Source organism: Dendropsophus ebraccatus, chromosome 6 (genome assembly GCF_027789765.1).
Source record: "Dendropsophus ebraccatus isolate aDenEbr1 chromosome 6, aDenEbr1.pat, whole genome shotgun sequence".
Lineage (NCBI taxonomy): Eukaryota > Metazoa > Chordata > Amphibia > Anura > Hylidae > Dendropsophus > Dendropsophus ebraccatus.
In genome coordinates, this window is record NC_091459.1 from 151,848,390 (window position 1) to 151,875,471 (window position 27,082).

Sequence of the window (27,082 nt, forward strand, 5' to 3'; positions counted from 1 at the left end):
CAGGGGGCACTAGACTTGTGTAACACAATACTTCAGGGATCCCTACTGTGTGAGACTGGAGCAGACCGATGGTCAGTGCACATGTACAACATTGGTTGGAAGAGCTGCCGTGCAGACCCAGAGATATTATGAAACATCCTGATAACACTTCACCACAATAATAATACAGACCACTAAATTATGGGGAAAAAGGCGAAACAAAGTCTTACAAATTAAACTAGAGAAACAAGTTTGTATTAGCAGCTGAATCGCCACCACCACCGCATTGCAGATGTGAGGCCTTTCACTGCATCTATAAGTGGGGACTAGAGATGAGCGAACCGGGTTCGAGTCGACCCGAACATTCGGTATTTGATTAGCTGGGGCTGCTGAACTTGGATAAAGCTCTAAGGTTGTCTGGAAAACATGGATACAGCCAAAGACTATATCCATGATTTCCACATAGCCTTAGGGCTTTATCCAACTTCAGCAGCCACCGCTAGTCAAATGCCGAACGTTCGGGTTCGGATGGACTCCAGCTGCTCCAGGGTCGCTCATCTCTAGTGGAGACGGATCGGACCAGACGCCCCGAGGCTTCATGCATCACAATTCCCACTAAGGTGCCCTTTGACCCCCCACATTTGTAGGATGGAAATGCCAATCATGAGGCGGTTAACGTTACGGCTTTCTGTAGTTCAGTATTAGTGTCGTACCGTATATAGAACATTTTATATGCAGGCCAACCAGTTATTGGTGCTGTAGATTCTGCTGTACCCCGACCAGCCATGATCAGGCCCAAGATTGTAAATGGTGATGGGGGGATCCTTATGGTCATGATGTTGGTAATTGCTGCTCTACATTACACATCACAACACATGGACCCTCCATGGATCATCACCTCACCTGTGGTCCATTGTGCCCTTTTCTGCCCTGTCAGAACTCCCCAAAATACTGTAATATCATAGATGAAGAAAAGGGGTAACACAGAGCCAGTATGTCAGATGGACATCACCCAACCTCCGCTCAGTGAGGACAATTACATATCCGGAATATTTACTGAATAAATATGTATTAACACTGACATCTCCACATTCTGTTTCATCTGACCACAAGGTTCGGAGTGTCAGCTCTGTCCGTTACCATTAAATTCATGTCCTTTATCCACCAGGAACACGACAGAGGATGAGAGTTGTGATCCACAACATGGAATGTATAGCACTACTCCGGACGGGCCATGCAGTACACCATATTCACACAATATTCATAGAAACACATGAACGCGGATGTTTATGCTGCCGTTTCGGACTCAGCAGACAGGGTAGAGTTAAAGATGCTGCCATGTAGTGCAGCATGGGGCTCACTCAGCCCATCAGAGTGGCCGTGGGTCTTCTGGTGGCGCTTGTAGTTGTCCCAGTGTCCTGTCGTGTAGTGGCATTGTGCACACTGGAATGGTTTCTCCCCTGTGTGTCTCAGCATGTGGCGCTTAAGGTTCATACTCTGGTTGCAGCTATAACTACACAAACCACAGCAAAATGGTTTGTCCCCCGAATGAATACGTCCATGTCTCTTTAGGTTGGCAAGGTTTCCACAGGCGTAGTCACAGAGCTGGCACTTATATGGTTTCTCACCAGTATGCACCCTTTGGTGTCGCTTCAGGTTGTCATAGTGAGCAGAAGCATAAGAACATAGTTGGCACTTGTAAGGCTTCTCCCCGCTGTGGGTCTTCATGTGTCGGGACAAGTGGTTTGGGTAATGAGTCACAAAAGAACAGAGAAGACAGGAGAAGCCTTTCCCAGGACTTCCGGATGATGAAAGGCTGTTACACTGAGAGCAATAGGGTCCGTCAGTCACACTGTCGTCCTCCTCTTCATCTGGGGGGCAGCCTTCATTTAAAACCATCCCACACGAGCGACAGGTGAATGGAAAGAGCAGCTCTGGTAGACGGTCTGCAGTGGGGGGTGGGCAAGGGCCGGGACCATGACTCAGAAGAGCACAGGTTGGCAATAAGATGTCAAGTTCACTGGTTGTCACTGGAAGAGCCAGGACTGCGACAGAGACATCTGTAAGAAGAGCAGAGAGGCAGAATTACAGATCAAATGGGGGGGGGGGGGGGAGGGCGGTGTTGGTCATATTCGCAGAATTAGCACATGGAGTCTCACAGGCGCTGCAAATTTCCACTGCAAAAGAATATGCAAAGTAGCCTCCTCCAGAATGTAGTCATGTGCAAAATAATAGCAGTGTATTTAACACAACAGAGAGAGAGCCCATTACTCATGGGATCACTGTACTGTGCACTGTGGGGCTGCAATGGGATCACTGTACTGTTCATTGGGCGCTGCAATAGAATCACTGTACTGTGCACTGTGGGCGCTGCAATAGAATCACTGTACTGTGCACTGTGGGCGCTGCAATAGAATCACTGTACTGTGCACGGTGGGCGCTGCAATGGGATCACTGTACTGTTCACTGGGCGCTGCAATAGAATCACTGTACTGTGCACTGGGCGCTGCAATGGGATCACTGTACCGTGCACTGCAATAGAATCACTGTACTGTGCACTGGGCGCTGCAATAGAATCACTGTACTGTGCACTGGGCGCTGCAATAGAATCACTGTACTGTGCACTGGGCGCTGCAATAGAATCACTGTACTGTGCACTGTGGGGCTGCAATGTAATCACTGTACTGTGCACTGTGGGGCTGCAATGTAATCACTGTACTGTGCACTGTGGGGCTGCAATAGAATCCCTGTACTGTGCACTGTGGGGCTGCAATGTAATCACTGTACTGTGCACTGTGGGGCTGCAATAGAATCCCTGTACTGTGCACTGTGGGGCTGCAATGGAATCACTGCACTGTGCACTGGGCACTGCAATGGAATCACTGTACTGTGCACTGTGGGGCTGCAATAGAATCACTGTACTGTGCACTGTGGAGCTGCAATAGAATCACTGTACTGTGCACTGGGCGCTGCAATAGAATCACTGTACTGTGCACTGTGGGGCTGCAATGTAATCACTGTACTGTGCACTGTGGGGCTGCAATAGAATCCCTGTACTGTGCACTGTGGGGCTGCAATGGAATCCCTGTACTGTGCACTGGGCACTGCAATGGAATCACTGTACTGTGCACTGTGGGGCTGCAATAGAATCACTGTACTGTGCACTGTGGGGCTGCAATGGAATCACTGTACTGGGCGCTGCAATGGAATCACTGTACTCTGCACTGTGGGGCTGCAATGGAATCACTGTACTCTGCACTGTGGGGCTGCAATGGAATCCCTGTACTGTGCACTGGGCGCTGCAATGGAATCACTGTACTGTGCACTGTGGGGCTGCAATGGAATCCCTGTACTGTGCACTGTGGGGCTGCAATGGAATCACTGTACTGTGCACTGTGGGGCTGCAATGGAATCCCTGTACTGTGCACTGGGCGCTGCAATAGAATCACTGTACTGTGCACATTGGGGCTGCAATGGAATCCCTGTACTGTGCACTGTGGGGCTGCAATGGAATCCCTGTACTCTGCACTGTGGGGCTGCAATGGAATCACTGTACTCTGCACTGTGGGGCTGCAATGGAATCCCTGTACTGTGCACTGGGCGCTGCAATGGAATCACTGTACTGTGCGGCTGCAATGGAATCACTGCACTGTGCACTGTGGGGCTGCAATGGAATCACTGTACTGTGCACTGGGCGCTGCAATGGAATCACTGTACTGTGCACTGGGGGGCTGCAATGGAATCACTGTACTGTGCACTGGGGGGGCGCTGCAATGGAATCACTGTACTGTGCACTGCAATGGAATCACTACTCTGCACTGTGGGCGCTGCAATGGGATCACTGTACTGTGCACTGTGGGGCTGCAATGGAATCACTGTACTGTGCACTGGGGGGCTGCAATGGAATCACTGTACTGTGCACTGGGGGGGCGCTGCAATGGAATCACTGTACTGTGCACTGCAATGGAATCACTACTCTGCACTGTGGGCGCTGCAATGGGATCACTGTACTGTGCACTGTGGGCGCTGCAATGGAATCACTGTACTGTGCACTGCAATGGAATCACTGTACTGTGCACTGGGCGCTGCAATGGAATCACTGTACTGTGCACTGTGGGGCTGCAATGGGATCACTGTACTGTGCACTGTGGGGCTGCAATGGGATCACTGTACTGTGCACTGGGGGGCTGCAATGGAATCACTGTACTGTGCACTGGGGGGGCGCTGCAATGGAATCACTGTACTCTGCACTAGGGAGGAGCTGCAATAGGATCACTGTAATCTGCACTGGGAGGGCGCTGCAATGGGATCACTGTAATCTGCACTGGGAGGGCGCTGCAATGGGATCACTGTAATCTGCACTGGGAGAGCTGCACTCTGCACTGGGAGAGCTGCACTCTGCACTGGGATCGCTGCACTCTGCACTGGGATCACTGCACTCAGCACTGGGATCGCTGCACTCTGCACTGGGATCACTGCACTCAGCACTGGGATCGCTGCACTCTGCACTGGGTAGTCTGCACTGGGATCACTCTGCACTGGGTAGTCTGCACTGGGATCACTGCACTCAGCACTGGGTAGTCTGCACTGGGATCACTCTGCACATTCAATTTCAAATAAAACATGAACTAAATATATTTTAAACTAAAAATGAAGTAATAATCGTCTTCAGATAAATATATATATATAGCTGTATAACCTTTATTTCCATTCGTCCCACAGCAGCACAGGAAACCAATTGGGTGATCATGTATTCCATCCTACCAGGCCGAAGAAACAACAACGGAAAGCATGAAGCAGATCTCTTACCTCACACTAAAGGCCCTATCACACAAAACGATTATCGGCCATATTCAGCTGATAATCATCTCATGTGATCGAAGACAATGATCAGCCAACATAACCGATGTCGGCTGATCCTTGACTGTCATTGTTTTTTAACATGTTGAAAGACAAATGACTAAGATAGCAGCGATCTGCTGCCATTGCTCGGTGGAATAGGGAGCAGCAGACTGCCGCTATCTTCTATGGGCTGCCCGGACGTTCTAGCAATCACCAGGGCTGCTGACGTGTGTAATAGTGCCGGCAGGGAGAGAGGAGCAAACGAGTGCTGACAGCTCCCCTGTATCGCCTGTGTTATAGGGACTTTACTAGTAAGCCATGAAAAGTTCCCAGAAACCACCATCACACTTGCTTTTTGTTTCTTCTGCAAGGAAGAAGGAATGTGTAGTTCCCATTCAGTTTTTTTTGCTAATTTTTTTTTCTTCTCTGATCATGTACATTGGCATGTTCAATCCTCCTATAGTGCACATCTATCATAGCTCAGCCCTTGGTTTATGCCAGGACATCCTTCCATTATTGATAGCCAGCTTGTATGCTCTGGTTCTGCCAGGCCATCTTACCACATTACAGGAGGCTCTGACACAGTGGGGGGTGACAGCTCCCCACTACTGACCTGCACTTGACACTGGCTGTTGCATGCATCCCAGAGAACGCCTAGGCAGCAGCATGCATCCCAGAGAACGCCTAGGCAGCAGCATGCATCCCAGGGAACGCCTAGGCAGCAGCATGCATCCCAGGGAACGCCTAGGCAGCAGCATGCATCCTAGGGAACGCCTAGGCGGCAGCATGCATCCTAGGGAACGCCTAGGCGGCAGCATGCATCCTAGGGAACGCCTAGGCGGCAGCATGCATCCCAGGGAACGCCTAGGCGGCAGCATGCATCCCAGGGAACGCCTAGGCGGCAGCATGCATCCTAGGGAACGCCTAGGCGGCAGCATGCATCCCAGAGAACGCCTAGGCAGCAGCATGCATCCCAGAGAACGCCTAGGCAGCAGCATGCATCCCGGGGAACGCCTAGGCAGCAGCATGCATCCCGGGGAACGCCTAGGCAGCAGCATGCATCCCGGGGAACGCCTAGGCAGCAGCATGCATCCCGGGGAACGCCTAGGCAGCAGCATGCATCCCAGAGAACGCCTAGGCAGCAGCATGCATCCCAGGGAACGCCTAGGCAGCAGCATGCATCCCGGGGAACGCCTAGGCAGCAGCATGCATCCCGGGGAACGCCTAGGCAGCAGCATGCATCCCGGGGAACGCCTAGGCAGCAGCATGCATCCCGGGGAACGCCTAGGCAACAGCATGCATCCCAGGGAACGCCTAGGCAGCAGCATGCATCCCAGGGAATGCCTAGGCAGCAGCATGCATCCCAGGGAACGCCTAGGCAGCAGCATGCATCCCAGAGAACGCCTAGGCAGCAGCATGCATCCCAGGGAACGCCTAGGCAGCAGCATGCATCCCAGAGAACGCCTAGGCAGCAGCATACATCCCAGGGAACGCCTAGGCAGCAGCATGCATCCCAGAGAACGCCTAGGCAGCCGCATTCTCATCCTGGAAGCACCAGTCTGCTGAGGCGGACGTAAGGTAAGTGATCTTTGCTGCTGGATGCTCGGGCGTGTCTCTGCAGTCAGCTTCCTGTAGGGGTGAAGTCTTGTGTTTGGTGCCGACTCTCCATTGGATAGGCTGTGGTCAGTATGGGTGGCGCAGGCACAGTTCACCCTCTCTCTTCTGCACTTGTGCTCAGCTGGAACCCAATAGACAACTTTCCTCCACTCCAATACGGGTCATTGGGCGCAGATCCAAAAGTAATGGTGGATAATAAGAACCTGTGATAACATAGAAATAATTTAAGACAACTTATTTCGAAGTCAGACCGACTTCTTTCACGTATCATACAAAAATTTGTGTATGACACTTTGAAATGCTTTGTCTTATTTATATTTTATCACAGGTTCTTGTTGTCCACCATTACTTTTGGACCTGTGCCTGATGACCCGTATTGGAGTGGAGGAAAGTTGTCTATTGTCTAATCCCTTATCCCAGCTACAGCATGGAGCGCTGCTTACCCTTTCAGCTGGAACCCCGGCTCTGTTGCAGCTCTCTGTCAGGCAGGGCCTCTGGTAATCACAGAAGGACAAGGGGCTTCCTGCAGGGTTCATTTTGGCTTATGTTTGATTTGATCAGTATTTCATTCTCCCTTCTATTTCTAGATGGCAGACCAGGATGGTTCTAGAAAGCACACAAGGAAAGAGAGGCATAGAAGTGCAACCAGCCCTTGCCTGATGACTGCAGAGTAGATTTCTGTTCCCCACACAGGGGCATGGGGTTACATGGAGCCTACACCTTCAGTCTACCAGAGATAGAACTCATGGCAACAAGAGCCAACAAGAAGTTGCCAATATCTGCCTCCCTCAACAGAAGAGATGCTCCAGATGTTCTGGACAGCCTGTCCATCAGTTAGTCCAACCAATTTGTTTACATCTTCCCCCCTCTACCTCTGGTAACCAGAGTATTGAAGAAAAGTTAGAAAGATCAAGCCAGGGCGATTGTCGTACTCCCTTTCTGGCCCAGGAGGGCTTGGTTTCAGCACACGTGGAAGCTCTCGAACTGACGATACCCTTCCCTAGAGATCTTCTCAGCCAGTACAGCCTTCTACATCTCTCTCTATCTACCATCTACCATTAAGGTGTATGACAGAAGAAAGGCTGCATCTGTTGGATGTGAATAGTCATGTGCTATCTAGAATTCCGGTTCCCTGTTCATCCTATTTCAGGCTCCCAACAGAGGCAAGGCAACTTCTAACGCTACTGTATGAAGATGGGTAAAAGAGGTGGTCTCAATTTGCTATTCCAACCAAGGTCTGCAACCTCTGGTGAGCATCAAAGCCCATTCAACAAGATCTACTGCCACCTCATGGGCTGAACTTGTTGAAGTTTTGTTGGACGATATATGCAGAGTAGCTTTGTGGTCTATTCCCAACACCTTCATCAGGCATTATAAGCTGGATGTGATCACCAACATGGAGGTGTTCTTTCCCTTCACTTCTCCATTGCTTTACTATCCTAATTGTTTTCCTGTGCTGCCGTTGGAGGAATGGAAAGTTTAAATTTACTCACCAAAAATGTTATCCCACCCTATTAAATAGGGTTATTGATGCAAACCTATGTGATTGTGGTTTTTTAGGAACTTCTTACGGCGAGCTAGTGTGGGTTAAAACACCTGCTTCCCGCTTTCATTTGTTGTTGCTTCTGCCTGGTAGGATGGAATACATTATTACCCAATTGTTTTTCTGCGCTGCCTATAGACTCACTGAGTAAATTTAATCTCTCTGATCTGTGTGGCCTGTCGTCACCGGACACCTGTCATCGGATATTCCACCCCAGCCGACTGCACTACATCCCACGGCTTTTCTTTATTCCTGGGATTGAAGTCTGGGATTGGGCCGGCCACTTCTTACCATTAATCTTGTTGGTCTGGACCCAGGATATTGCCTGCAGGGGGTTTGGGGACATTGTCCTGCTGAAATCTCCCTTTCAGGGGAATTTCTTCCTCAGAATAAGGCACTATGCAATCTTATAGTATAGTATAGGTCCATGGTGCCTGATATGTTATAAATGGGACGAACCCAGTGAATGAGAAACAATCCTGAACCATTCTGCCTGCGGCTTGTGATTTAGTCTTCACAGTGTACTGTGGCTTGGATTCAGGGTTTATGAGTTGTCTCACAAACTGGCTGCAGCGTTTAGACCAATAATAACTAACTTTCTCTTCTCTGTCCATAGAATGATGCACCACAAAGGCTTCTTGCACATAGCTTGGCTTCACCAAGGTGTCTTCTCATTCTTGCAGAACTTACAGGCAACTGAAGTGCCCCAAAATGTTGGGCATCATAGATATGTGTGGATATTCTTTACCAAAGCCAGGTGAACATCTAGGTCAGCCTCAGGTCTTTTCCAGAGATGAAGCCTTGTGGCTCAGTCGCAGAAAAAGAAATATAGAAGATTGTCGGCAAAAAATTACCTCTTGGTCCATCTAGTCTGCCCTATTAAGATTCCCTTTCTTATCTTAGGATAGGTAAATGTTTATCCCAGTCCTTAAAGGGGTAGTGCACCCAAAAATGTTTTCTTTCAAATCAACTGCTGCCATGAAGTGTCAGAGATTTGTAATTTACTTCTATTAAAAAATCTCAAGCCTTCCAGTACTTATCAGCTGCTGTGTGTCCAGCAGGAAGTGTTGTTTTCTTTCCTGTCTGACACAGTGCTCTCTGTTGCCTCCTCTGTCCATGTCAGGAACTGTCCAGAGAAGGAGCAAATCCCCATAGAAAACCTCTCCTGCTCTCCAGGCTGGAAATAATACCACTTCCTGCTGGGCATACAGCAGCTGATAAGTACTGGAAGGCTTGAGATTTTTTAATAGAAGTAAATTACAAATCTCTGGCACTTCATGGCAGCAGTTGATTTGAAAGAAAACATTTTTGGGTGCACTACCCCTTTAAGTCTTTCCTGATATGGTTAATGCCTCACACCCTGCACCATTTTTGTAGTTGTGTTTGGACCTGTTCTATGTTATCAATATAAAGTAGATTGGAGTCTTGTTGTGGGAATTTTTCCTTCCTTTGGCCATAAATTCTCAGTTAGGCTGAGCTATGGAGTGCTGACTCCATGTTATTAAGCTGAGAGAAGTCTTAACCCTCTTTACTCGGTCATGCATCATCAGCCCCCCCCCCTTGCTCCAGTGGCTGAGGTGGTGGTCAACATGGTCCTTTGGGGGCCTCATACAATAGGAGTTGGGAAAAAGGAATGCTTTCACTTTTATCAGGATGACTGCAGGCCGGTGCGCCTTCATCCTCAGATCCCATCCTCCAGCATACCTTTCTTTAGCCCTGGTGTTCTTTTCTTGTGTTTTTTCTTTGGCTTTTCTTTCATTAATTCTTGCAGATTTGTCATAGAGATAGACTCCTGTTGGCTCCACTTTATTGCCGACAGTCTTCTATCCTGACACTGTGACATCTTCCTTACTTTCCCTCTATGTTTTACTTATATAACCTTCCCCATAATTTACACACAGCTGGTCAGGAACAACCATCATCCTCTAACGCACTCCAGGTTGGATTTCCATTGCTCCCACTGATGTATAAATAAGGCTTTCTTGTTGGGGCCACGTTTTCTGAGCTTATCCATCCCTTGGGGACATCAGTCTCTCTTTTATTGCCTTAGAATCATTTACAGTCTTAAGGCCCTATTCCACTGAACTTTTTCGAACGATTATCGTTCATAAAATCGTTCAAACGACCGTTAGTTAACAATATTCGTTCTGTGGAATAGCTGTAAACGAGTGAACTACAAAAGCGAAATCGTCGTTGAGTCGTTCACTATTTTTGTTCAACATGTCGAAAAAAAATCGTTGGTCTTTCAACAATAATTTGCTATTCTTTTCGTTGAATAAAAAATCTTTCAGTCGTTCTTGAAATGTCTACCTACATTTCCCCACATTTTAAACGACCATGTAACGACCGCAAAAAAATCGTTACACTACAGATATGGTTCACGTTCCCACACGTATTATGTGTTATCGTTCGCTTCAAAAAATCGTTACACTACAGATATCGTTCACGTTCCCACACGTATTATGTGTTATCGTTCGCTTCAAAAAATCGTTACACTACAGATATCGTTCACGTTCCCACACGTATTATGTGTTATCGTTCGCTTCAAAAAATCGTTACACTACAGATATCGTTCACGTTCCCACACGTATTATGTGTTATCGTTCGCTTAAAAAAATCGTTAAGTGCTCGTTAACAAGCGGTCGTTGGAGCGGGTCTATGAACGATAATCGTTCTGTGAAATAGGGCTATTAGACTTTGTCCTACAAATTTGATTCCAGAAATGTTTTCTTGTTCAGGTTCAGCTATTACACACTGTGCACTAATAAAGATGGTGGAGTTCACTTAGTGCAGGATGTCTTAGGGGTTGTATAACACTAGATGCCTGTAAGTTTTCCCAACCTTCAGTCTTTCTGTAGAGGTTGCATCCTGTGGCCCAGTGCTTCTCGATCCAGTCCTTATGACTCACCAACAGGTCATGTTCTGAGGATTTCCTTAGTATGTTACAGGTGATTATAGTTATACTCAGTGCATCAGGTATTAGCACAGAAGTTCTTTGTATGCAATATGCTCAAAATATGACCTGTTAGTCAGTTCCAGTGGGACTGGAACTGAGAAACACTGCTGTAGCCAATGTTCTTCCTCAGGACAGTTCACACATCCCTCATGTCTGCTCACATACACTAGACATCTATATTGTAGGTGCCCGATCAATCACACATCCCAGAAGCCAACCTCAACTGATCTATACCATGGCAGACTGCTCCGAATTTCCCATGTCCTCCTTGCTGTCCATACAAGTCTTTTTTAGGAAGGAGCTGCAAAGTGAGGCTGACACACAGCTGAGCTTATATCACCATCAGGGTTAAATACACAGCTTACACTGCTCAGTACTGCTGTAAATGTCCTGCATACAACTGCTGCTTCTGAGAGTGTGCTCTAGAGATGCCAAGGAACCCCTTCTGTGTATGGCAGATAACTCTTCTAAATCTTACAGGAAACAAGTAATTCATACAGGCCACCTGTACTAAACTAAGATTGTAATATACTGTCAGCCTCAGGTAGAGTGACAATGCCGAAGCGTAGAAGTAAGGCTCTGAACTGGCCTGGCCACCAATATAGTGTAGGTCCGATCACTTACCTTGCTTACCGATCTTTCACTAATCTAGTGTAGTGGCCCCCCAAATCACCTTAACCTAGTGTGGGGGCCACTGATGTCACCCTAATCTAGTGTGGGGGTGTCCCAATGAGTTCACCCTATTCTAGTATAGGGGCCACTGATTTAACCTTATCTATTGTAGGAGGGTTAATGATTTCATCCCAACCCCCAATCTAAAATAGTGTAGGAGGTATTGATTTCCCCTAACCTAGTGAGGGACGACACTCCCGTCCAGTTTACAAGTATAGGGGCCACTGAATCTACCCTCATCTTGTGTAGGAGCCACAGAGTTAACCCTGATCTACTGTAGAGGCCACCAAGTTCGCGCTCATCTAGCATAGGGGCCACTGAGTTTGCGCTCATCTAGCATAGGGGCAACTGAGTTCGCGCTCATCTAGCATAGGGGCCACTGAGTTCGCGCTCATCTAGCATAGGGGTCACTGAGTTTGCGCTCATCTAGCATAGGGGCAACTGAGTTCGCGCTCATCTAGCATAGGGGCCACTGAGTTCGCGCTCATCTAGCATAGGGGTCGGTCACTGAGTTTACCCTTCTATTCTGTTGTCTGAACTTAGAAACCCGGAATCGAGCAAATTCATTAATTTCTGGATTCACCCTTAACATCTCAGGCTCTCTCACAGGAAGGGTAAAGACTGCATCATAACACCCAGCATGAACAAAGCCTCAGAGGGCCACACTCCCGACCAGTGTCGAGATGAATCTTACACATCAAAATGAGTGGGGAAGGTGATGGATCTGGCCCATAATATTACATTTCTACAGAAGGGATGGATGAGTCAAAAAACTGACCATTGGGGGCACGGCTTCCAATACTTTTTTCTTCCCCATCCTCATCTCCATCTTCATCTTCCTCCTTCTTGACATCCTGGTGCTGCCTTTCTAGTCCTCTCCTGCGATGTGCCAGCAGGTGACGTTTTAGATTGCGGCTCTGGTTGCAGCGGTAAGCACACAGGTTACAGTTGTACGGTTTCTCCTGGGTATGAACCCGTTGGTGCCTCTTCAGGTTTCCGGGACTGCTGCAGGAGAAGCTGCAGTGATCACAGCGGAACGGCTTCTCTCCCGTGTGGGTACGTAGGTGGCGCTTTAGGTTAACTAACTGTGCGGAGGCGTACAGGCAATGAGGGCACCGGAAGGGCTTCTCTCCATTGTGCGTCTTCATGTGACGCTTGAGATGGCTGGAGTAATGAGTGGAGAAGGAGCATAGGTGGCAGGGAAACAAGAGCCTATCCTTCTGTGCTTCCGTACTTAAAGATGGATGACTGATCTGGAGAGGTCCCGGACCGTCGGCCACAGAAGACGACGACAAGCAGGGTAAACACTGGTGTGCGAGGAACATACATCGACTATGGGGGTCACACTGCTCACAGGGAGATGGTGAGGACACCATGGCAGTCTCCTCGGCATCACTGTCCGCACTGAGATGCCGATACCCCGAATATTCATCCTCACTCAGGGAGTAACAGGGAATCTCCATCTTGCCAACCACAGAATCTGCAAGGACAACAGAGGACAGTGTATTACCAGACATAAACAGGACACAGAACATGTCCTCAGAACAGAGAACTTGTCCTAAATACACAGAACAAGTCCTCACCACACAAAAGAATCCCAAAGAACCCCTCCTCGTCACACAGAAGATACAAAAGTATGTCCTCATCACACAGAACACCTCCTCACCACACAGAAGATACAAAAGTATGTCCTCATTACACAGAACATGTCCTCACTACACAAAAGATCCCACAGAACACCTCCTCACCACACAGAACCACCCTAATCCCACAGGTGGTCATAAAGAACATGTCCTCACCACACAGAAGATCTCACAGAACACGTTCCTCACTACACAGAAGATCTCACAGAACATGTCCTCACCACACAGAAGATCTCACAGAACACGTTCCTCACTACACAGAAGATCTCACAGAACACGTTCCTCACCACACAGAAGATCTCACAGAACATGTCCTCACCAAACAGAAGATCTCACAGAACATGTCCTCACCACACAGAAGATCTCACAGAACACGTTCCTCACCACACAGAAGATCTCACAGAACATGTCCTCACCACACAGAAGATCTCACAGAACACGTTCCTCACCACACAGAAGATCTCACAGAACACGTTCCTCACCACACAGAAGATCTCACAGAACATGTCCTCACCACACAGAAGATCTCACAGAACACGTTCCTCACCACACAGAAGATCTCACAGAACATGTCCTCACCACACAGAAGATCTCACAGAACACGTTCCTCACCACACAGAAGATCTCACAGAACATGTCCTCACCACACAGAAGATCTCACAGAACATGTCCTCACCACACAGAAGATCTCACATAACATGTCCTCACCACACAGAAGATCTCACAGAACACGTTCCTCACCACACAGAAGATCTCACAGAACATGTCCTCACCACACAGAAGATCTCACAGAACATGTCCTCACCACACAGAAGATCTCACAGAACATGTCCTCACCACACAGATCTCACAGAACACGTTCCTCACCACACAGAAGATCTCACAGAACATGTCCTCACCACACAGAAGATCTCACAGAACACGTTCTTCACCACACAGATCTCACAGAACATGTCCTCACCACACAGAAGATCTCACAGAACATGTCCTCACCACACAGAAGATCTCACAGAACATGTCCTCACCACACAGAAGATCTCACAGAACATGTCCTCACCACACAGAAGATCTCACAGAACATGTCCTCACCACACAGAAGATCTCACAGAACACGTTCCTCACCACACAGAAGATCTCACAGAACATGTCCTCACCACACAGAAGATCTCACAGAACACGTTCCTCACCACACAGAAGATCTCACAGAACATGTCCTCACCACACAGAAGATCTCACAGAACACGTTCCTCACCACACAGAAGATCTCACAGAACATGTCCTCACCACACAGAAGATCTCACAGAACATCTCCTCACCACACAGAAGATCTCACAGAACATGTCCTCACCACACAGAAGATCTCACAGAACATGTCCTCACCACACAGAAGATCTCACAGAACATGTCCTCACCACACAGAAGATCTCACAGAACATGTCCTCACCACACAGAAGATCTCACAGAACATGTCCTCACCACACAGAAGATCTCACAGAACATGTCCTCACCACACAGAAGATCTCACAGAACATGTCCTCACCAATGTGTAAGCTCAGCAGTGCAGGTGTTCTCTCTATGGGCTGAAATGCCTACTCCACAGGTGCAAGGTTTGCTTTGCCTCCTGGATACCTCACAGTCATGTCTCAAACTTAGGAAGTTTGAGTGTTATGTGTAAGTCCCTTCTGCACACATCACTCACACTCACCATCAGAATCCTTGGAGGAGAGGAGCCGCTCACTGCTGTCCGAGAGCTCCAGCTCATCTAACAGATCCGACTCCAGGACCAGGCTGCCGGCCTGTAGGGGCTCCTCACTTCCCCCTGACACAGAGAAAGCCCATTACTGTCCCGGCCACTGCTTAGGGTATGTAAAGAGGGGCCAACATAAGGTGGAGTGGTCATCGGGATATGTGGGGCACACAGAAGAACAAGGGGTGGAGATAAATTGGGGTACACAGGAGAGGGAGGTTAGGTGTAGATATATTTGAATTACCAAGAGAACATGATGTGTAAATATTTAGGCATATGCAGGAGAAACACTGAAGTGCATATATCTAAATATATTGGCGTACAAAACAAGACATTGGATATATGTACACTGAATGCCCCATATATTACAGACCCACCATCAATTTAGTAGCGTGCTGGAGCAGTATTAATATGAATCAATGAGCCCTGCCTGTGCCAAAGCCTCACCAACCCTTTAGCATGGTGCCACAGAACCATCTGAAACCACCTATTTGTGCCATGTTTCTCCACAGACATCTGGATCCATTGATCAGGGCCATATTACACCACAGACATCTGGATCCATTGATCAGGGCCATATTACACCACAGACATCTGGATCCATTGATCAGGGCCATATTACACCACAGACATCTGGATCCATTGATCAGGGCCATATTACACCACAGACATCTGGACCCAAAACACTGGTCATGTTTCCCCACAGAGATCTGGACCCATCTGAACGGCCATGTTTTTTATATAAAGAGATCTGGAGCCATCTGCCTGGCCAGGTTTCTCTGTAGAGTCCTGGATCCATCTGACCGGCCATGTTTTTCCACAGAGATCTGGATCCATCTGACCGGCCATGTTTTTCCACAGAGATCTGGATCCATCTGACCGGCCATGTTTTTCCACAGAGATCTGGATCCATCTGACTGGCCATGTCTCTCTATAGAGATCTAGATCCATCTGTCCGGCCAGGTTTCTCTGTAGAGATCTGGATCCATCTGACCCACCATGTTTTTCCACAGAGATCTGGATCCATCTGACCGGCCATGTTTTTCCACAGAGATCTGGATCCAGCTGACGCCCATGTTTTTCCACAGAGATCTGGATCCATCTGACCGGCCATGTTTCTCTATAGAGATCTGGATCCATCTGACCGGCCATGTTTTTCCACAGAGATCTGGATCCATCTGACCGGCCATGTTTTTCCACAGAGATCTGGATCCATCTGACCGGCCATGTTTTTCCACAGAGATCTGGATCCAGCTGCCTGGAGTCCTTCTTTACCTCAGACACAATGGTGCTGGACCAGGTTGCTGTTATATCTGGGCTCAGGAGAAAGTTGAGGGTCAGACATGTTAGTGGTACACCAGTGTTGTATTCGGCTGCAGTTTGCTCCTCTTCATCAGAACGATTTCTCCGAACCTGCTCTGATCTCTCTCGATGATGAGTTGTTTTGGTCTCGCTCTGCTCTCGCTGGATGTTTTCCTCCCCCATAACACCCTTCTCCATATACTCTCCTCACCATTGCCCGTATACTCTCCTCACTGTTGCTCCATAGGCTTGGCAGTGACACCCTAACCAGGCCTCGCTCCAATACATCTAATGTGGATTCACCTGATCACCAGAAAACCTATCATTGGATTTTATGCTGCATCTGGGGTCATACGTCTGATCTTCATACCGAGAGCAGAATACAAAGCACTGAGGGGGGGTGTATATATATATATATATGTAGGGGTACACAGCAGGACAAGCAGTGTATACATATATGGGGTACATGGCACAATAGGTGGTGCAGATATAGTAAAGGGGTATATGGGGGTACAGTAGGACAGAGGGGGTAGATATGGGGGTACAGTAGGACAGAGGGGGTAGATAGGGGGTACAGTAGGACAGAGGGGTAGATATGGGGGTACAGTAGGACAGAGGGGGTAGATAGGGGGTACAGTAGGACAGAGGGGTAGATATGGGGGTACAGTAGGACAGAGGGGGTAGATATGGGGGTACAGTAGGACAGAGGGGGTAGATATGGGGGTACAGTAGGACAGAGGGGTAGATATGGGGGTACAGTAGGACAGAGGGGTAGATATGGGGGTGCAGTAGTAGAGAGGGGGGTAGATATGGGGGTACAGTAGGACAGAGGGGGTAGATATGGGGGTACAGTAGGACAGAGGGGGTAGATATGGGGGTACAGTAGGACAGAGGGGGTAGATATGGGGGTACAGTAGGACAGAGGGGGTAGATATGGGGGTACAGTAGGACAGAGGGGGTAGATATGGGGGTACAGTAGGACAGAGGGGGTAGATATGGGGGTACAGTAGGACAGAGGGGGTAGATATGGGGGTACAGTAGGACAGAGGGGGTAGATATGGGGGTACAGTAGGACAGAGGGGGTAGATATGGGGGTACAGTAGGACAGAGGGGGTAGATATGGGGGTACAGTAGGACAGAGGGGGTAGATATGGGGGTACAGTAGGACAGAGGGGGTAGATATGGGGGTACAGTAGGACAGAGGGGGTAGATATGGGGGTACAGTAGGACAGAGGGGGTAGATATGGGGGTACAGTAGGACAGAGGGGTAGATATGGGGGTACAGTAGGACAGAGGGGGTAGATATGGGGGTACAGTAGGACAGAGGGGTAGATATGGGGGTTCAGTAGGACAGAGGGGGTAGATATGGGGGTACAGTAGGACAGAGGGGTAGATATGGGGGTACAGTAGGACAGAGGGGGTAGATATGGGGGTACAGTGGGACAGAGGGGTAGATATGGGGGTACAGTAGGACAGAGGGGGTAGATATGGGGGTACAGTAGGACAGAGTGGGTAGATATGGGGGTACAGTAGGACAGAGTGGGTAGATATGGGGGTACAGTAGGACAGAGTGGGTAGATATGGGGGTACAGTAGGACAGAGGGGGTAGATATGGGGGTACAGTAGGACAGAGGGGGTAGATATGGGGGTACAGTAGGACAGAGGGGGTAGATATGGGGGTACAGTAGGACATAGGGGGTAGATATGGGGGTACAGTAGGACAGAGGGGGTAGATATGGGGGTACAGTAGGACAGAGGGGTAGATATGGGGGTGCAGTAGGACAGAGGGGGTAGATATGGGGGTACAGTAGGACAGAGGGGGTAGATATGGGGGTACAGTAGGACAGAGGGGGTAGATATGGGGGTACAGTAGGACAGAGGGGGTAGATATGGGGGTACAGTAGGACAGAGGGGGTAGATATGGGGGTACAGTAGGACAGAGGGGTAGATATGGGGGTACAGTAGGACAGAGGGGGTAGATATGGGGGTACAGTAGGACAGAGGGGTAGATATGGGGGTACAGTAGGACAGAGGGGTAGATATGGGGGTACAGTAGGACAGAGGGGGTAGAAATGGGGGTGCAGTAGGAGAGAGGGGGTAGATATGGGGGTACAGTAGGACAGAGGGGGTAGATATGGGGGTACAGTAGGACAGAGGGGGTAGATATGGGGGTACAGTAGGACAGAGGGGGTAGATATGGGGGTACAGTAGGACAGAGGGGGTAGATATGGGGGTACAGTAGAACATAGGGGGTAGATATGGGGGTACAGTAGAACATAGGGGGTAGATATGGGGGTACAGTAGGACAGAGGGGGTAGATATGGGGGTACAGTAGGACAGAGGGGTAGATATGGGGGTACAGTAGGACAGAGGGGGTAGATATGGGGGTACAGTAGGACAGAGGGGGTAGAAATGGGGGTGCAGTAGGAGAGAGGGGGTAGATATGGGGGTACAGTAGGACAGATGGGGTAGATATGGGGGTACAGTAGGACAGAGGGGGTAGATATGGGGGTACAGTAGGACAGAGGGGGTAGATATGGGGGTACAGTAGGACAGAGGGGGTAGATATGGGGGTACAGTAGGAGAGAGGGGGTAGATATGGGGGTACAGTAGGACAGAGGGGTAGATATGGGGGTACAGTAGGACAGAGGGGGTAGATATGGGGGTACAGTAGGACAGAGGGGGTAGATATGGGGGTACAGTAGGACAGAGGGGTAGATATGGGGGTACAGTAGGACAGAGGGGGTAGATATGGGGGTACAGTAGGAGAGAGGGGGTAGATATGGGGGTACAGTAGGACAGAGGGGTAGATATGGGGGTACAGTAGGACAGAGGGGGTAGATATGGGGGTACAGTAGGACAGAGGGGGTAGATATGGGGGTACAGTAGGACAGAGGGGGTAGATATGGGGGTACAGTAGGACAGAGGTGTAGATATGGGGGTACACGGGGGGCAGGGCTCGGGCCGGCCTCACACACACTGGCACCCCCGGGCATCCTCACATTTCACCGGCTGGGGGTTGGACTGTTTCCTCCGCGGCATGGCTCCGCCCTCCCCCGGTACTTCCGGCGCCGCTCTCGGTATTTCCGGTGAGGAGGACTCCTCTGCTCGGCTCTCTCATGTGTTTCCGGTCGGGAAAAGTCTTGTCGTCACTTCCGCCTACTGAGCGCTCACTTCCGGCGCGGCCCCGGGGTTTGCCGGGAGATGTAGTTCTCTGTTGTCTTCTCCTATAGCTGCGAGCTGCCATAGCAACCAGCGCGGCGAGGTCATGTGATCGGCCGTTGAGGCCATAATCTCTCCCCTGTGACGTCATAGCGCTGCTGACAAGTTGCAGAGACTTCTCAGAGGATTCATCGTCTATTGTAAGTATAAGTGTAGCATAGTGGTCAGCTGATCTCCATGGATAAAGGGGCGCTCTGCATCTGACGCTGATCCCCATGGATAAAGGGGCGCTCTGCATCTGACGCTGATCTCCATGGATAAAGGGGCGCTCTGCATCTGACGCTGATCTCCATGGATAAAGGGGCGCTCTGCATCTGACGCTGATCTCCATGGATAAAGGGGCGCTCTGCATCTGACGCTGATCCCCATGGATAAAGGGGCGCTCTGCATCTGACGCTGATCCCCATGGATAAAGGGGCGCTCTGCATCTGACACTGATCTCCATGGATAAAGGGGCGCTCTGCATCTGACGCTGATCTCCATGGATAAAGGGGCGCTCTGCATCTGACGCTGATCTCCATGGATAAAGGGGCGCTCTGCATCTGACGCTGATCTCCATGGATAAAGGGGCGCTCTGGATCTGACGCTGATCTCCATGGATAAAGGGGCGCTCTGGATCTGACGCTGATCTCCATGGATAAAGGGGCGCTCTGCATCTGACGCTGATCTCCATGGATAAAGGGGCGCTCTGCATCTGACGCTGATCTCCATGGATAAAGGGGCGCTCTGCATCTGACGCTGATCCCCATGGATAAAGGGGCGCTCTGCATCTGACACTGATCTCCATGGATAAAGGGGCGCTCTGCATCTGACGCTGATCTCCATGGATAAAGGGGCGCTCTGCATCTGACGCTGATCTCCATGGATAAAGGGGCGCTCTGCATCTGACGCTGATCTCCATGGATAAAGGGGCGCTCTGGATCTGACGCTGATCTCCATGGATAAAGGGGCGCTCTGGATCTGACGCTGATCTCCATGGATAAAGGGGCGCTCTGGATCTGACGCTGATCTCCATGGATAAAGGGGCGCTCTGGATCTGACGCTGATCTCCATGGATAAAGGGGCGCTCTGGATCTGACGCTGATCTCCATGGATAAAGGGGCGCTCTGCATCTGACGCTGATCCCCATGGATAAAGGGGCGCTCTGCATCTGACGCTGATCTCCATGGATAAAGGGGCGCTCTGCATCTGACGCTGATCCCCATGGATAAAGGGGCGCTCTGGATCTGACTCTGATCTCCATGGATAAAGGGGCGCTCTGCATCTGACGCTGATCTCCATGGATAAAGGGGCGCTCTGCATCTGACGCTGATCTCCATGGATAAAGGGGCGCTCTGGATCTGACGCTGATCTCCATGGATAAAGGGGCGCTCTGGATCTGACGCTGATCTCCATGGATAAAGGGGCACTCTGCATCTGACGCTGATCTCCATGGATAAAGGGGCGCTCTGCATCTGACGCTGATCTCCATGGATAAAGGGGCGCTCTGCATCTGACGCTGATCTCCATGGATAAAGGGGCGCTCTGGATCTGACGCTGATCTCCATGGATAAAGGGGCGCTCTGGATCTGACGCTGATCTCCATGGATAAAGGGGCGCTATGGATCTGACGCTGATCTCCATGGATAAAGGGGCGCTCTGGATCTGACGCTGATCTCCATGGATAAAGGGGCGCTCTGCATCTGACGCTGATCTCCATGGATAAAGGGGCGCTCTGCATCTGACGCTGATCTCCATGGATAAAGGGGCGCTCTGCATCTGACGCTGATCTCCATGGATAAAGGGGCGCTCTGCATCTGACGCTGATCTCCATGGATAAAGGGGCGCTCTGCATCTGACGCTGATCTCCATGGATAAAGGAGCGCTCTGGATCTGACGCTGATCTCCATGGATAAAGGGGTGCTCTGCATCTGACGCTGATCTCCATGGATAAAGGGGCACTCTGCATCTGACGCTGATCTCCATGGATAAAGGGGCGCTCTGCATCTGACGCTGATCTCCATGGATAAAGGGGCGCTCTGGATCTGACGCTGATCTCCATGGATAAAGGGGCGCTTTGCATCTGACGCTGATCTCCATGGATAAAGGGGCGCTCTGGATCTGACGCTGATCTCCATGGATAAAGGGGCGCTCTGCATCTGACGCTGATCTCCTGGCTCCATGTCCTTTATAAAGGAGCGCTCTGAATCTGACACTAATCTCCTGGCTCCATGTCCTGTATAAAGGGGCGCTCTGGATCTGCTGCTGATCTCCTGGCTCCATGTCCTTTATAAAGGGGCGCTCTGGATCTGCCGCTGATCTCCTGGCTCCATGGCTCTATGTCCTTTATAAAGGGGCGCTCTGGATCTGACGCTGATCTCCCCCTACTCTCCTGGCTTCATGTCCTGTATAAAGGGGCGCTCTGGATCTGCCACTGATCTCCCCCTAGTTTCTTGGCTCCATGTCCTTTATAAAGGGCCGCTCTGGATCTGACGCTGATCTCCTGACTCCATGTCCTTTATAAAGGGGCGCTCTGGATCGGACGCTGATCTCCCCCTACTCTCCTGGCTTCATGTCCTGTATAAAGGGGCGCTCTGGATCTGCCACTGATCTCCCCCTAGTTTCTTGGCTCCATGTCCTTTATAAAGGGGCGCTCTGGATCGGACGCTGATCTCCAGTCTTCTGACACATCAAGAAAAGATTTGTCTTCTTTTGGACCAGATGGGTTTTGCGGAAAGGAAGCTAGAACAATATCCTGGGATGTGGGGTTCCAAAACCAGGTTGGGCATAGTGCAGAGCCAGACTGAGAGTGAGGATCTGGAACAATCCCTGGAGGTGGTCACTGTACCTTGTATCTTTAGGTCATGAAGCAGACTCTACCAGAAGGGTTGGGGTTACCGGACCTTGTATCTTTAGGTTGTGGAGCAGACTCTACCAGAAGGGTTGTGGTCACTAGGAGATGACCTTGTATCTTTAGGTTGTGGAGCAGACTCTACCAGAAGGGTTGTGGTCACTAGGAGATGACCTTGTATCTTTAGGTTGTGGAGCAGACTCTACCAGAAGGGTTGTGGTCACTAGGAGATGACCTTGTATCTTTAGGTTGTGGAGCAGACTCTACCAGAAGGGTTGTGGTCACTAGGAGATGACCTTGTATCTTTAGGTTGTGGAGCAGACTCTACCAGAAGGGTTGTGGTCACTAGGAGATGACCTTGTATCTTTAGGTTGTGGAGCAGACTCTACCAGAAGGGTTGTGGTCACTAGGAGATGACCTTGTATCTTTAGGTTGTGGAGCAGACTACCAGAAGGGTTGTGGTCACTAGGAGATGACCTTGTATCTTTAGGTTGTGGAGCAGACTCTACCAGAAGGGTTGTGGTCACTAGGAGATGACCTTGTATCTTTAGGTTGTGGAGCAGACTCTACCAGAAGGGTTGGGGTTACCGGACCTTGTATCTTTAGGTTGTGGAGCAGACTCTACCAGAAGGGTTGGGGTTACCGGACCTTGTATCTTTAGGTTGTGGAGCAGACTCTACCAGAAGGGTTGTGGTCACTAGGAGATGACCTTGTATCTTTAGGTTGTGGAGCAGACTCTACCAGAAGGGTTGTGGTCACTAGGAGATGACCTTGTATCTTTAGGTTGTGGAGCAGACTCTACCAGAAGGGTTGTGGTCACTAGGAGATGACCTTGTATCTTTAGGTTGTGGAGCAGACTCTACCAGAAGGGTTGTGGTCACTGGACTTTGTCTCTGTACATCTCACATGTCTTTCTTCTGTGATCTTGTTAGCACCCAGAGTCTTTACTTGTGTAAGGGATCCACCAAGACCACCAGATTAAGTGGCCCTTTAAGTTCAATATCCAACTCCCTTACGAGTCTAAGGACATGACAAGGGAAATCCCAAGGCCAGGTATCTATCTGCAGACAGCTGTTTTGGGGTGTTGTTCCTCATCAGTGTGGAGCAGGATTCTGGCTAGGTAGGAGCAATGTCTGGTAGACCACCACAACAAAATGATCACTGACCTCAGGGAGACCAGATAAAGATGACACTGTAGAATGCTGGTTAATGCGCTCAACACAGTGAAAGCCAAGGTGCATTGTCCTCTGGGAAATATAAATTTACAAAAGAGTCCACAGAGCCTCAATTAAAGGAGAAGTCCGGCAAAAATTTTCATTAAAGTATTGTATTGCCCCCCAAAAGTTATACAAATCCCCAATATAGACTTATTACAGGAAATGCTTATAAAGGGCTTTTTTTCCTGCACTTACTACTGCATCAAGGCTTCACTTTCTGGATAACATGGTGATGTCACTTCCTGGATAACATGGTGATGTCACTTCCTGGATAACATGGTGATGTCACGACTCCCAGAGCTGTGTGGGCTGTGGCTGCTGGAGAGAATGATGGCAGGGGGACACTGAGGGACACAGGGCAGTGGAGAGACACTGAGCATCTCTCTGCCATCATCCTCTCCAGCAGCCACAGCCCACACAGCTCTGGGAGTCGGGTCGTGACATCACCCTGTTATCCAGGAAGTGACATCACCATGTTATCCAGAAAGTGACGTCGCCATGTTATCCAGGAAACGATGTTGCCCTGTTATCCAGGAAGTGACATCACCATGTTATCCAGAAAGTGACGTCGCCATGTTATCCAGGAAACGATGTTGCCATGTTATCCAGGAAGTGACATCACCATGTTATCCAGGAAGCGATGTTGCCATGTTATCCAGAAAGTGTCATCACTATGTTATCCAGGAAGTGACATCACCATGTTATCCAGGAAGTGACATCACCATGTTATCCAGGAAGCGATGTTGCCATGTTATCCAGGAAGTGTCATCACCATGTTATCCAGGAAGTGTCATCACTATGTTATCCAGGAAGTGACATCACCATGTTATCCAGGAAATGATGTTGCCATGTTATCCAGGAAGTGTCATCACCATGTTATCCAGGAAGCGATGTTGCCATGTTATCCAGGAAGTGACATCACCATGTTATCCAGGAAGTGATGTTGTCATGTTATCCAGGAAGTGTCATCACCATGTTATCCAGGAAGTGACATCCCCATGTTATCCAGGAAGTGTCATCACCATGTTATCCAGGAAGTGACATCACCATGTAATCCAGGAATTGAAGCCTTGATGCAGTAGTAAGTGCAGGGAAAAAAGCACTTTATAAGCATTTCCCATAATAAGTGTATATTGGGGATTTTATAACTTTTGGAGGGTAATATAATACTTTCATAAAAAGTTTCGCCAGACTTCTCCTTTAAGGGTCTCAAAACATGGGACTAACCAGATGTCCCTCCAGGAAAGAACCTAGTACATGTGAATGGATATGCAGCTTAGCTGTTTTTGTTCCCATGTCCTTAGTTGCATATTGACTGAAGGGGTCACTAATATGGTGGTTTTGGTGCATCCTAACCTGGAGGGATATCTGGCTAGTCCTGTGTCACGCTGTTTTCTGGTCTGGTGATTGGCTTTATAGGTGACCCTGTTACCTCCTTTCTGGATGAGGACGTCTCTACACAGATGTGAAGCCCTAATTCTGCAGTTTTCATACTGTTCTTTATTAAAGATTTCTTGGTGCTTGGTCCAGTAAAAAATGCTTATCATTGGCGATTTGTGCCACCTGGGCGGGGCTTCATGTCTGCAGTGTCACCTATCTCCACCCACATCAGCGCTATATGCCCCGCCCCTCCATGACTGAGTGAGCTACTGCCAGTGGCGGATTATAATGTGGGCGGGTTGGGCGGCCGCCTGGGGCCCGAGGTTCCGGGGGGGCCCATGCCACCGCCCACATTATTAGTATGCAGCACGTCACTTTCGGGGGCAGTTTCACCGCAGTTTTATTCGGGGCTCATGCCCTGAATAAAATGCCTGCTGCCCCGTTCTTGCGAGCCAGATGCGGCTCTTTTGATGGCCGCATCTGGCTCGCAGATCGCCACTGCTGCCCTTCCGCCTGCCTCACCTAATGCCTGCCTGTCGTGCTGCTCCAATCCAATCAGCGGAGACCGGGCAGTGGCGCACGCACTGATTGGATGCGTACACCATGGCCCGCCGCAGTGGCCCCACGCTCCCGGTCTCCGCTGATTGGATCAGCACGTCAGGCAGGCGCTACGGACGTGCTGTACCTGAAGCTCGATGGAGGTAAGGAGGCTTGGGGGAGAGAAGCACGGGGGGAGAGAAGCAGGGGGAGAAGCATGGGGGGGAGAAGCTGGGAGGAGAAGTATGGGGGAGAGACGCTGGGAGGAGAAGTATGGGGGGAGAAGCATGGGGGAGAATAGCTGGGAGTAGAGAAGCTGGGAGAAGTATGGTGGAGAGAAGCACAGGAAAGAAGCAGGGAGGAGAAGTATGGGGGAGAAGAAGCATGGGGGAGAGAAAAGCTGGGAGAAGTATGGGGGAGAGAAGCTGGGAGGAGAAGTATGGGGGAGAGAAGCATGGGGGGAGAAGAAGCTGGGAGAAGTATGGGGGGGAAAAGCATGGGGGGAGAAGCTGGGAGGAAAAGTATGGGGTAGAGAAGCATGGGGGGGGGAGAAGCATGGGGGAGAGAAGCTGGAAGGAGAAGTATGTGGGAGAAGCATGGGGGAGAGAAGCTGGGAGGAGAAGTATGGGGGGGAGAAATATGGGGGAGAGAAGCTGGGAGAAGCATGGGGGAGAGAAGCATGGGGGAGAGAAGCATGGGGGGAGAAGTATGGGAGGAGAAGCATGGGGGGGGAGAAGCTGGGAGGAGAAGTATGGGAGGAGAAGCATGGGGGAGAGAAGTATGGGAGGAGAAGCATGGGGGGGAGAAACTGGGAGGAGAAGCATGGGGGGGGGGAAACTGGGAGGAGAAGCATGGGGGGGAGAAGCATGGGGGGAGAAGTATGGGAGGAGAAGCATGGGGGGAGAAGTATGGGAGGAGAAGCATGGGGGGGGGAGAAGCTGGGAGGAGAAGTATGGGGGGAGAGAAGCAGGGGGGAGAAGCATGGGGGGAGAAGCACAAGAGAGAAGCAGGGGGGAGAAGCATGGGGGGAGAAGCACAAGAGAGAAGCAGGGGGGAGAGGTATGGGGGAGAATATGAGTGAGAAAAGCAGGTGGGGAGAAGCATGTGAGGAGATGTATGGGGGAGAGAAGCATAGGGGAGAAGCACGGGTGAGAGAATCACGGGGATGGGGGGAGAGAAGCATGGGAGGAGAAGTATGGGGGAGGAAGTATGGGGGAGAGAAGCACAGGGTTGGCAGTGGGACCAGCTGCAAGGGGGGCAGGTGGCAATATGTTTATGGGGGGGGGGGGGGGGGGTACGGGCCCAGGTTGGGTGGACAGCCCGGGGCCCAGGGTACTTTTAATCCACCACTGGCTACTGCCATTTCAGGCTAGAAGGTTTATTTGCTATTAATATTTTTTTTACAATGTTTTTATAGAAATGTCATCCATAGACTCTTGGCAGATCTGGAGGGAAAAAAATTCTTCTAAGAGAATATCATGACCGTATGCCAATTATTTGTCCTTATTGTGTCTATAACGTATATATCTGTGATCATATGGTGTTATATAATGTATATCTGGGATCATATGGTGTTATATAATGTATATCTGGGA

The 27,082-nt window shown here is 49.8% G+C and overlaps 1 protein-coding gene across 1 annotated transcript; it reads right to left on the bottom strand.

Moving 5' to 3' along the window:
* Nucleotides 1-524: 524 nt before the first annotated feature.
* On the bottom strand, nucleotides 525-19,521 carry ZNF513 (zinc finger protein 513). Its single transcript, XM_069973302.1, has 4 exons — nucleotides 19,304-19,521; nucleotides 14,958-15,071; nucleotides 12,388-13,089; nucleotides 525-2,039 (listed from the first exon to the last, which is right to left on the bottom strand). The coding sequence occupies exons 1-4, from the start codon at nucleotides 19,341-19,343 to the stop codon at nucleotides 1,267-1,269; spliced, it is 1,629 nt and encodes a 542-aa protein (XP_069829403.1). The 5' UTR covers nucleotides 19,344-19,521; the 3' UTR covers nucleotides 525-1,266.
* Between the last annotated feature and the right edge of the window lie 7,561 nt (nucleotides 19,522-27,082).